The sequence below is a fragment of the Aythya ferina genome, assembly GCF_964211825.1.
Source record: "Aythya ferina genome assembly, chromosome: 6".
Classification (NCBI taxonomy): domain Eukaryota; kingdom Metazoa; phylum Chordata; class Aves; order Anseriformes; family Anatidae; genus Aythya; species Aythya ferina.
In genome coordinates this window covers 39,386,076-39,398,417 of record NC_140303.1, presented here as the reverse complement: position 1 = coordinate 39,398,417, position 12,342 = coordinate 39,386,076, and the positions used below count along the sequence as shown (strand labels likewise).

The window sequence follows — 12,342 nt, the reverse complement described above, 5'->3', positions numbered from 1 at the left end:
AGAGAGATCATACAAAGACATCACTTCCAGTAAGTTTCTGTGTGAAGGCATTCAGTATTACTTAAAGTTATATAAATAAGTGTTGGAGATGTTTCCAATAGCTATAATATCAATTATATATATATAATTATATATACCTCATAGGGTACTTATATAATTAACTGGGTAAAAAGGTTTCATTAACCACAATCACCAACCAAACTGCATTCTATAGAACAGCAGCTAGCTTTTTGCTCAGGCTAAGCAGATTTTTCTTATTAGGCTCTTGATAACTATAGAAAGAAGATACCACAGAGTAGTTTTTTGACCACTTTGTATCTATCAATATTTCATTCATAGTTAAATATTAACGATGGTCTGGAAGTATCGCCCACATACTGTACCTATGTGAGATGGCAGGCTTATGTCCATCTTTCAGCCCTGGTATATCCTCGTGAAGATAAGCCAAGCCCCTAGCCATGGTCTGAGCAATGTGACACAGCTCATTCCAGGAAACCACATTAGCCTTGAGAAAGTCGGTTAACGAACCCTGCGCAGCAAGAAAGAAAAACAATTGTAAGATAGATTTCTCTTTCATCTAACCATAAGGAAAACTTTAGATAGCCTCCATCCTAAAAGAACACGATATGCTCTTCTGCCTTTCTCTGCTTTCTGATAGACTCTGTAATTATACAACTGCATAAACAATCTACTGCTGGCTTAAACAACAACAAAAAATTAACCTTTGCTTCACCTCTGCCCATGAGCAGAATCAAGATGCGCCTAATGTCACCTCGATAACCCAGCAGCATAATTAACTCAAGGCCAGCAGCACACATGCCAATGAACTGCATTAACTGGTGATGTCAGAAAGAGGAGCTGGGCTTACAGATGTTTAAGTTCTTTATAAAGACAACCCTGCTTTAACCAGGGTGATTTGTAACCTTCCAGGCACAGGAAACTGCAGGTTAGATTCACCTGCAAGAATCCTGCTGAATTGGGTATGCTCGTTCTGAGACCTTTAATTGATAGGCTTTATTCCCTACCATACTAATGACAGTAAGTCCCAGCTCTGCAGCAGTTTCAGAGTGAAATACTTTGAATAGAGAGACAACGTGAAGCAAAACCTAGCCAACATGAAGCACTTGTCTCAAACTCCCTTCTATACCCCACTCCGTGGATACGTTCTCATGGATTTAGAGATGCTCCAGTTCGACATGTCACCACATCATGTTACTTCAGCCAAGAGAAAAGGGAATAATGAACGCAGTGCTGTTAAAACGTAGCAATTACATTTTAAAAATTCCTGCTTTCCAGAGTCATCTCAGATACTATCTTTCTAACAAGCTTAAAGCCCTCAAAAATTGGCACTATCTTTTCAGAAAGGCAAATTTGTTTGTATTATCTACTTGATCTGTCAAAAAATGTAAATATTTAGATTTTAATCTAAGTGATTAAAGAATAGGTATAAATGGGACAAAAATGCCAGAATTGAAACATAGCACCACAACCTTTGTGAAATGGAGATTGTTTAATCCAGGCAGATTTAGAATGGGGACATGCCAAAATATACATATTCTAAGAAGTAACAGGTAGAAAAAAAATCTCTTCCTTTGTTTTGTAAAACTTCTCTATTAAGATTAATGACAATTTTATCAGGTGGCTGAAAACAAATTTAAATGAATTCATATCCATGAGAAGAGTCAAGCTAGTAAGTGAAAGCTATATTAGATTTTATTTCTTAACTGTCTAAAATTCACATTTGCAACAAATTTCCAAAGCTATTCTTCTTCCACCATAATGATGATTAAAAAAAAGCTACTTTGAGAGTTACCCATACCTTTTCGTGAAATGCTGTAATTAACCAGAGATCGACATCAATGCTAGTGCCTCGTTTCTCTGCACCGATGAACTGTAGAATATTGTCATGCTTCATTCCAGGTAAACTGTAAATTTCATATTCATTCTGCCAAGACTGTTTGTCCTTTAAAGAAAAACAACAACAAAAACACAACAGGCCAAGTTAATACCATGATAATAAGCATAATAAGAGGTACTTTCTCTGTCAGACATTTCCTCCTGTAATTCATTGTGCATTGCTAAATGATATGTCAATACGATTAAAAATTAATTTTTGGTCAAATCAGGATTTATTACCAAAAATAAAGAAAGCATGGTATATGCTATTAACGTTATGAGACTGATTATTTTAAAATTATGAATGTTTAGATTAGTAGCAGTATTTGTGCTACAAAATACTGACCTAAAATAAGTATATTACACATTCACACTTCCTGGAGAAGTGTCTGAAAAATTAAATATGTTGTATTATCTGAAAACACCACCAACTATCAGAGGTTTGAACCATGGAAACACAGACAGCTGTAGCCAGGAATAGAGTCTATATACTGGAAATCACTGCAATGCTTTTGTTTTGAGATTGGTTCTACCTTAAAAAAACAAAACAGACCCGCTAAGAATTAGAAACACATCTTCCTCTGTTAAAAATAGCAAGATAAAAGTCTCAGTTTTAATGTATGTTGTACTGATGACTTAAGCCATCATATATATGTGTGCTATTTCTCCTAGAAGGCTAGGAACCCACAGATGTGTTTCTTCAACAATTTAACACTTCGTTAACCACTGGAAAGCAAAAAGTACATTTCTCCACCTCAACTAGCATTGGCTGCTTTTAATTAATGCCAGATCTATCCTAGTATCACTGAATTCATCATTCTGGATTCTAAAATTAAGAGCACAATCTATTCTGAAATACGGCTTTCAGAGCTGTATGCTGGGAAGTCAGCATTATTACCTTCAACTGAGGCATGTTTAGCTGGAACTAGCACCTTACATCAGGTTTGCATTTCAGGGCACCAATTTATCAGCTTACATTCAGTCCAAGTACATTTTAAGTTGAAAAACATCAACAGATTCTTCTCAAATGGAGACGTGTGAGAGCTGCAAACGGTATTTACGTGCTTCAGACTATTCGTGTCAAATAAGTATTTTTATGATTAGGAAACCTTAGCAAATTTTATCTTCATTGAGATAAAAACCCTACCTGCACATTCTCTGGCTGAAGATACTTCCTGTATTTGAGAATTTGTGTGGAATATCGAGGTTTGTAGCATACACAGTAAAAATTCTCTAACATAAAGCCTCTTACAGTGACTGGAAAACATGGTTTACAGTACAATGTTTTAATAAACACGGGACACCAGAACTTTTGCCTACCTGAATGGGGAATATTTTGACTGCAACATACTCGTTCAGGAGTTGAGCTTTCCACACGCAGCCAAACCTTCCCCTAGCTTTGATCTCGAGCAACTGCAACGGCTTCAAACCCATCAGGGGTGACGGCGGTGGTGGGCCGGGGTCCTGAAAGCAGGTTAACACCGTTAGTTACCTCAGCCATCACACCTGGGATCTGTGATGACAGCACTAGAAATAAAGGCTCGTAAACCAAGACTTGGCATCGTGTACCCACCCCCTCGCAACCAATTCCCCCAAACAAACCAGAAACAAAACAGCAACCCTTTTCCACAGGAAGGAAAAAAAAAAAAAAAGATTGTGAAACATGCTCAGAATTATGTGCAAGCGACAGCATGACAACAGTTACAGTAAAAATCTAACCGGGTATAAAAGCACAGCACAAAGTAAGAGAGAGAGAGATGACCAAGCGCTACTTGGGGCTTTTCGAAATGACAGAATTTAACCGAGCACTTTGGTACTGAGGGGGTTTTTGTTTCTTTCTCACACACGACGTGCCATGAGTAAACAGCCCGGCCACGAAGCACGCTCCCACGCTGCCACCCGTGTTTATCGGTGTCCCAGCGAGACACAGAAGACCCCAGGTCGAGCTGGGTGGCTCAGGGAGCGGCAGAGAGCTGCACCAAGCTCCCTTGCACGCTTGTGAGCTGGGCCAGGAGCTGCACCACAGCAGAAGGCCCCTCAGGGCTAACGGTATGACCACTGGAGCTTCGGAGGCTGTCCTGCTCTTCTTCATTATCTCCCAGTGTTTGCACTTCACTGGTCAGCTAGGAAAGTAAAAAGCCCAGCACTGGTTTTTGAAGTGTAACACAACCAGCTGGGAAGCCCCACGGCACGAGACGGGGCTCCCACACAGTTATCCCCGTGACCACAGATGTTAACGTGGTTTTGAACAACTTCCCTTTCTGGCAGAAAAAAAAGAAGTGACACCACGGGCTAGCTGGTGTTTTACATTTTATGTCGCTTACACATTCTGTGCAGCACACGCCAGCTGAATGTAACAAGGAGATTTTCAACAGTGGGGATGGCGAAGTTGGGCCGCGGGTCTTATCTTACACATGAAGGCAAGAACCTACAACTGAGAGACTGGTGCTGCCTTTAAGTGATACCCACACCGCAGAACACACTGCAAAAACCCAAAGCATGCTGCTCAAACCCTCCAAAACGTATGCTTGCCTTTTCGGCTTTGTTTTGTCCCCCCGCCAGTCACAGCTGTAATGCTGTTGTAAAGAGAGAGAATGGAAAACCCTGGAGTGGTTGCTTAAACACAACCAGTGAGCGCTCAGTAGTGAGGTGTCCGGGCACTGCAGCTGGTGCCATAAAGATTTTGTGCCTGTTACAGACATTTGCTGAACAGCCGTGGCTGTAAGCACACCTGGCTGCTGGGAGAACGGAGACGAGTGATGCTGCGGCCGCTACAGGCTCTGAGCGCTTAAAGCACAGGACCAAATATCCATCCTCTGCTTCTTAGCAAAAATACATCTGTGCCTCAAGAAGAACCAGCTTTATAGATGAAGAGATTTGTATCGATTCAAAGAAACCGTGATCTAACTCCACAGAAATTAATACCTGTAGGAATACAATTTTAATTAGAGGATTGCAACACTATCCTCAAAAAAAAATGAGATTCTTCTGTGAATAGATGTGAGATGCTTCAATAAAGCTGTTACAGCAACAATGCTGGGTTTTCATTGGATAAACAACGAAAGAGAAAGTGAAGTTTCAGAACTGGAAGTTGCTTCTAATGCAGGATCAGGTTCTTGCTCTCAGCACTGCCGATGCTTCTCGCTCCCATGCCGCCTGCCCAAGCCCTCTGTGAGTATTTCAGGCAGCAGGGTGATTGCTGTCCTCAAATTGCCATGGTTACTTATGGAAATGGCAAAAAAAGACATGCAAAGCTAGAAACACAATGCCCAAATTTACTCACAAGACTATCTTTAGTAGTAAAAGCCTGGTATTTTTAAGAACCCTGAGCACTGTGTAGCTGGGGATTGGACATCAGGCAGCAAGACGACTCGTTGGAGTTTGAACCCAGTGACCTGCCTGCAGTAAGAGAGCATCTGTGGGAAGGAAACCCAAACCTCACCTTGCTCTAGTGGCTGAACAACCCCGTCCTTTCTCTACCCTCTGTCCAAAAAGCCTACCAGTGTTTTGAAGCATACTAGGTCTTTTTTTTTCCTTGAGCATCAAGCAGAAGACCACTGACACTTCTCATAGATGTGATAAAAACAGCTGGATTACAGCATCTGCATCACTCCTGAGTAAAAAACAGCCAGAAAAAAAACAACAGGGCGGCTAACTCTCACCCTAGACCAATGGGATACTTCTCATACACCTGGATTTTGCTTTTCCTAGAAAATCCTGGCATTTCAAAATGTTTCCCCGCTGCATTACACAGCAGCCTCCTGCGGTTCCCCGCGTGTTTCTCTGGGTGTTGAAACATTTCTGTGAAGTCAGAACTTCCTGCTTGCAGTGAAGAAGTTAACACACCCACACACAGAGATCAAAACAAATCCTGATTTAAAATGGAAAGTATAATTGTCTTCTGTTAATGTAAATAAAGTTTTACACTTTTTTCTATTTTTTTTCCTAAACAATTTCGCTAAACCCAACAGCCATTTGCTCTAAAATTACCGATCCTGATTTATGCAGAGCCATTCCCTGACGGTGTTTTCAACCTGCTCTACAGAGATATTTACCGTGCCACAGGCATCATGACTTGTGCGTGGCTTTTGAAAACCATCTCTGCGGCGCCAAGGCGGATGATATAATGTGGGCTAAGGTATTATGGGGTGTATCAGCCTGCCCCAGCTGGCCAAATGCAGCCCTTCTCCTGCTGCCCAGCCTTCCCCAGCCCTTCCTCCCTCGGACTGACTCTGCTTGCTGCACGGTGAATCAAGGCACGATGCTACGTTGTCAGAAAGCTTTTTCACCCCCCTTCTAATCACATTATTTTTCTGATAGTTTAGCAAATTGCATCTGCTTGCAGCAAGGTCCGCGTTAATAGAAAAAGCTCTGGAAGGCGGAGGGAAGCAGGACTCTCTCCTCACCCTGGGCAGGTGGCACGGTGAGCACCTGCACAGATCCTCTGCCAGATAAAAGCAGCCAACAGCACCTGAACCGATGGCCCCAGGATGCAGAACAGGTCACTAAAGCTTTCTTCTTCCTGCAGCTCAAAGCCTCTGGCCATTAAAACCATCAGTTCAGGCTGTAAGGTGATCTCGGAATCATGCACACCTGGCTGTGCTGTGCCACGCTGTAGTTTTCAAAGGTTAAATTACTTTTTGGTTCTCGTTTTTAGAGCTGGAAGTTGCAGGCAGCTGTAGATGACATGCCAATTTATAAAAAGGAAAAAATAACGACTAAAGTTTAAGAATGGTATCTTAAGAATGGTATCTTTCCCTTCATGACTCAAGAATGGCTGTGGAGCTTCACTGTGAAGCCACACTTCCATTAAGGACGTGCCAAACAGGACAGGTCGCCTACAGACTGCCCCACCACAGGCCATCAGAGCTTGAGTTCTTCCCCAGCCATTTCTCTCATATGGCAATTGAATCAGGTGATTTATCCTCTATAAAGGGACCGATTATCCAAATGGGGTCATATATAATCACGTTTCTCTTTCCTGACTCCAAAATAAAGCTTCCAGAGCCCATGCAAGTGCTCTTTCTTAAATTTTGCTTTGTTTCCCCTTGGTTACATTTATACTACAGCTTTTTTTGTTAATATGGTCAACAGGTTCCCCTTTAAAGATCATTCTCCTCCCTTTCAAGCTTGGGCTTGGTTCATTTTCAGTCAGATGATGGATGAAGTTGAGACAAGAATAAAAGGAGTCAGACTTTGTAAATTCTGTAATTCAGTCTAAAATTGACCATAACACGTATCCAAATCTCAACCTTTAATTCCCCAGCATCTTTTTGTTTTCTCTTAATAGTGACAATTCTTCTCTCATTTGCCCCACGAATTCCCCTGTATTTTCCAGTACATACACGACACGCTCCCCTAATTAATATAAAACAAGGTAGTTGCTTGTAGCCAGAATACTCCTTCTCTGACAGAAATCAAGTCACTTGAAGCAAGACAGCAGTGGGAATAGAAGGGCCTCTGACAACTCTTTCCAGGTGCAAGATGCTCAGAATATTGCCGAGTATTGCCATAGCAGCATTCTGGTTTCTTCTAAATTACAGTTACAAAGCATCCTGGCTATCAGAGAACAACATGAGACCAACACAGAGACAACAAAAACTGCATTTATACCACAACTCAAATTTCAACTTTTTCAATATTTATGTAAAAAGTCTACCAGTAATGACCACAGTTCCTGAATAAACAGCTCAGTTACTTGTAGTTTCACGTGAAGAATCAGGGATCTAATATATGTAAAAACCACTCCTGGCCAGTACGAAGATCACGGTAGAGTCTTAAGAGGCAGAAGAGCCTTTCTCTCCAGGGAGCGTTTCTCAGACAGGAGGGACCCGAGCAGGACACGCTGCTGCCTTCGGGGCCATCGCCTACATGGGAAGGTCAGCCCCAGCCCCTGCTCCCTGTGCTGCTCCCACGGCCCCAAACTGAGACCCCAGCAAGAGCTGTGCCAGCAGGGCCCTGCCCCTGCGATGCAGCACACGGGTGGGAGCGACACAGGCTGCTCTGAGCTCGTCTGTAGCTGAAGAGCCACAAACCAGTGATGCCCGCAGGATTTCTTCATCAAACCCTGCAGGCACAACTCCACAGCCTGAGAAATTGTAGGCAACTTTAAGAAAAGGCTAAAGCTGCGTTTTTAAACCCCGCATGCTCACAATTTTCTGGTCCACATTACTGGAAGAACGGAATTGATACCAAAACAACTTCTTACAAGTCCACAGAAAGTTCCATAACCATGAACAAACATCAATGCATCTTACCTCAATCATTATATGAAAGGCGTGCTTGTAGAGAGGGGAAAAAACACAGGCAAAAGAAATTACTATTTAGATCAAGAATGGGATGAAAAAACAGCTTATAAGAAAAGAGACCAAATAAATTGCTTGCGGATCAACAACCAAAATAGTCATGGGGATAGCAATACTTTCCGTGCTAATAACAGATCATTTAAAATGAATAAAAAATCATTGATATGTTAGCAAAGAAAAATGGGCGAAAATAAAGGCTTCAATACAGACCATTAGCTGAATCGACCATTGATAATTAAAAATTGACTCGTCCATTACAGGTGCCTGACCAGTCCCATCAGTACAGAGCAGTACATGAACGCATGCAGGGCGTTACACGGACACAAGTTATGCAGAGGCATCTCGGTGTGCTCACCGCTGTACAGCAGAGGGCAGCGTTGCATTTTTTAAGTTAAGACTATGCTGGATTTAGCAACTAGCTGTGGAAAATGAAAACTTTTTTTAAGCGTCTGAGTTGCAACTAAACATCAGAAACGAATAGGTCTTCATACACCAGATCTTCAGTGCTCAATTTCATCAATAAATCTGGCAGGCTTGAGCTGTAACTAGAACAAGTGAACACCACCCAGCATGTGTACCATTACAGTATTTAGGACTATTTCACCCAAATCACGAGTTTACAGACTGTCGGATGAAATGTTACCCAAATCTACGTCCCAGATCACAGCTACTGAAACTTCACACACATTTCAGTGAGACGAGCCTGTCCGTGCTGCTTCAAGGCAGAGCAGCTCAGGCACCTGCACTGCTTCTCCTGTACCTGTGCCTCAGCCTTGTCTTTAATTCCATCAGGTAGTTGGTGCAGCAGCAGGAAATTTAGGTGCTTGAAGCATTCAGCTGCCACGTAACAGCAATCATCCCTTTCCTCACCCTTTGTCTTTACATCCTTGGGATTCGCCAGCAGAGCCAGCAGCCTTCTCTCTGCGCTTGAGAACCGTCTAGCACACACTTAGCATTATCTGAATAATTAATAATAGAAAGGCTGAAGTAGTTCTTGAACGCTAGGCTGGTTGCAGTTGGATTTACAGCTTGCTGTCTGAGCGCTGAGCAGACTCCCTGGCGGCCAGGGCCACTGGGATGGGGTCAGCACCCAGCCCAAGGCTCTGGGGCAGAGGGGCAGCGCTCGTACAGCCTGCAAGCACCCTTGGAAGGGGAAACAAATCATAGAAAACCCCAAACCTTGAACCAATTTCCATTCTTGGTGGTTCCAGGACAATAACAGCCATCCTGTGAGTACTTTAAAACCCCTACAAGTAAGGCAGCAGCACAAACTCCACAGCCCACGAGCACACAAGTTCCTCCTGCAAAGCCTCCCGTGTTCCTGTGCCTGGAAGAGCAGCCAAGCCAAACAGAAACGTTGCTCAACCCGGGAGCCTGGCAGGGAATGGCTGCTGAGCAGAGCGAGAGGTACATCCCTGCCGGCCCACAGCTACTGGGGCAGCAGCAGAACAAACAGGAACTGTTAAAGGAACTTAAAACCACTCAAACAGCTGGTCAGCAAACTTCGTTCCTAGGGCTGTAAAAGAAAATGTGTTAGAGAGAATGATTTTGCAGGTCTGTTTGCTATTAACGTTCTCTGTTTACTAAGTATTCAGTAAATTCATTAAAATAAGTAAAAAATAAATACAGACTTCTTGTCCCTGGTGGGATAATGGGAAACTCTGAGGAGTTGAGGTCCTGCTCACCACTCTGAATGGGATCAGCTCCCCCCCAGCTCTAATACACCAGGCACACATCATATTTTCCAAAAAGAGATGTATGCACATCATAGACCTTCTGATTTTAAGGTCACTGCCTCTCCTTTCAGGCTACAAACCGCCATCCCAGGCCTTTCATTAGAAATGCAAGGATCAACAGTTTAAGCAGTGTCTGCCTATTAAGGAAAGCAAATATATTTATTTCAGGGATCAACACAACTCTTTTATAAAAGTTGGGAGTAATTCAAAACCCCACAACATAGCCATCACCTAACGCAAACAGATGTAAACACACTAACTTACTGTTTATGCTGCCTGAAAACTACTTCTAAAGGTTTTATCTGGGGTTAGGGAAATGGCTGCGGAATTTGTAGCCACCTAGGACAAAAAATGCTGTCAGTGTGATCTCCTCCTAAATCTGGGCTATCCAGAAAACCCATTCTGAACTTTAAAAGTGTCACAAAAATCTTCATAAATGTGGTGCTCAAAATAAATGTAAATTATTTTATTTCAAAGGTATTGCACCGATTCAGTCACTTGTTCCTAACCAGTGCCTAAAATATGATACCTGCATGTCCATTCACAGGCCCTCGATCTCTTCAGAGAACTAAAAGTGCATTATTTTTGCACACCTCATGAAGGGTGCAAATCTCCTACTAGTGATGTAAAAGATTACCTGAGAGATGTCAGCCTCAAACATTCAGGAGAGTGTATCTGAGGATACACAAACTGGACTTTATTAGGGAAAATGGTTAAAAAGCTCCTGATGGTGGAGTACCTGGCCACAAACCCCCAGAAATCAGCACTCCAGCCCTCTGTGCCTGTTCCTAGCACAAAGAGCATTGCCTCTGAAGAGCCACACCAGAGCTGGGCACCACAGCACCAGGACCAAAGGATGGCACCAGCTTTTCCCCTGTGTCATTCCAGCTGCTGACTGGAATCGATGCTAGGAGAAATTCTTATTAGCCCTGCAGATATAAATGCATCATTACAGAACGTGAAGTCATGCACGCTTCCAGCGGTCCAAATTTAGAGCTCATTCAGTTTTTCCTTTTTAACACGAACCTTGCCACTCATTGTATGCTAATGATTCATTAACCACTGGTACATACCCAACCCTAACTCCTTCCGAGCTGGCCACAAGCCCTAACTCAGTCTTCACCTATCTTCCAAGAAAAATTTCTTCCTACCTCCAATCTCTAGCCACTAAATTATCCACTAGTAACTACTACTTCCATGATTTTTTTGGAAAACAAATCATTCAAGTTACACACACACACACCAAAAGCCTCGACACAGGCTTAGTGGCCTACACCAGATGTAGGAAGTCAAAAACTGTGGGAAGAGCATCATGTTTTGGTATTTATGTTCCCTCCCTATTGGTTTCCAGCACAGAATTTGTTTTCCCACTGGTACCTGTGCAGCCACACTACGGGCAGTTCAGAACGTGTCCTGCTTCTGCCACTGCTAGAGATTTTTCTCCTTCATTGCTATCCATCCCACGTTACGTGGAACTGCTTTCAACTCTGACTTCTTACAGCTGAAACTGAAATAGCAAAGTCCTGATGTAGCTACAAAGGGGTGCTTGTATTTAGCTGTCTTCAGGAAGAGCTGAGCTGAAGAAAGAGCATCATGGTCTGGTGGTGATGGGAGCCTTCACCCAGCAGCCCTAACTGCACAGAGCGTCTCTTTGAGACTTAAGTTTTGAGACTGGAGGGCTGATCTCTCTGTATTTGATTTATGTGCCTCAGCTAAGACTAACTCCTGGTTTATCTAGCACATGACTGAACGGCCAGCATGCCCTCCATCTGCAGCACCAATGAGGTTCACCCATAAGGAGGGAAAAAAACCATACGGGGTTACAGTGCTGGGTATGGGGAGCACTGGGTGAAAAGCTACAGGAGGTGATATATGGGCTGAGAGCACGAGATGTAGTCCTGTGTGATCCTCCTCTCAAAGGAGAGGAAGAAATGGTAATCCCTAGGAAGCAAGCTTGCTTTTATGGATGCATATGGAAGCAAGCAGCTCCCATGTTGCTGTTTCACGAGATGTTTGAATAGATCTGCCCATTAGGAGCCTTTGAATTCCTGGTAACCCCACACAGGCCTGGATCGGGGCTTTCTCGTGCTCAGTGATTAAACACATGAGCAATCTTTGACCCAAGTTGCTTCAAACGTTTCAGAAGAAAGTACAAAAATAGGTTAAGAGAAATGACATTATGTGAATCTGCAAAGCTTTTCTCAACCCTCTCAACAGATGACTCTTCTTTTAAAACCACCACAAAACAAAAAAAGCAGCTCTGCGATCCAGGAAGATATTCATAACTCGGGCACTTCACAAAAAGTACAAGAGGTTAATTTGTCTTTGCACACTCTGGCTGCAAAGTGTTGGGAGCCGCAGCTCTGCGAACTGATTAAAAAAACCCCAAAGTGTTACTTGTGTCA

At 43.0% G+C, this 12,342-nt stretch overlaps 1 protein-coding gene across 1 annotated transcript in view; it reads right to left on the bottom strand.

Moving 5' to 3' along the window:
• The window catches only part of ACVR2A (activin A receptor type 2A), a 54,362-nt gene that overhangs the window by 5,180 nt on the left and 36,840 nt on the right, over nt 1-12,342 (bottom strand). The window contains exons 5-7 of the mRNA XM_084524085.1: nt 3,217-3,360; nt 1,820-1,963; nt 352-529 (exon numbers count right to left, since the gene is read on the bottom strand). Coding sequence (XP_084380211.1) covers nt 352-529; nt 1,820-1,963; nt 3,217-3,360 — 466 coding nt within the window. The remainder of the gene's footprint in view (nt 1-351; nt 530-1,819; nt 1,964-3,216; nt 3,361-12,342) is intronic.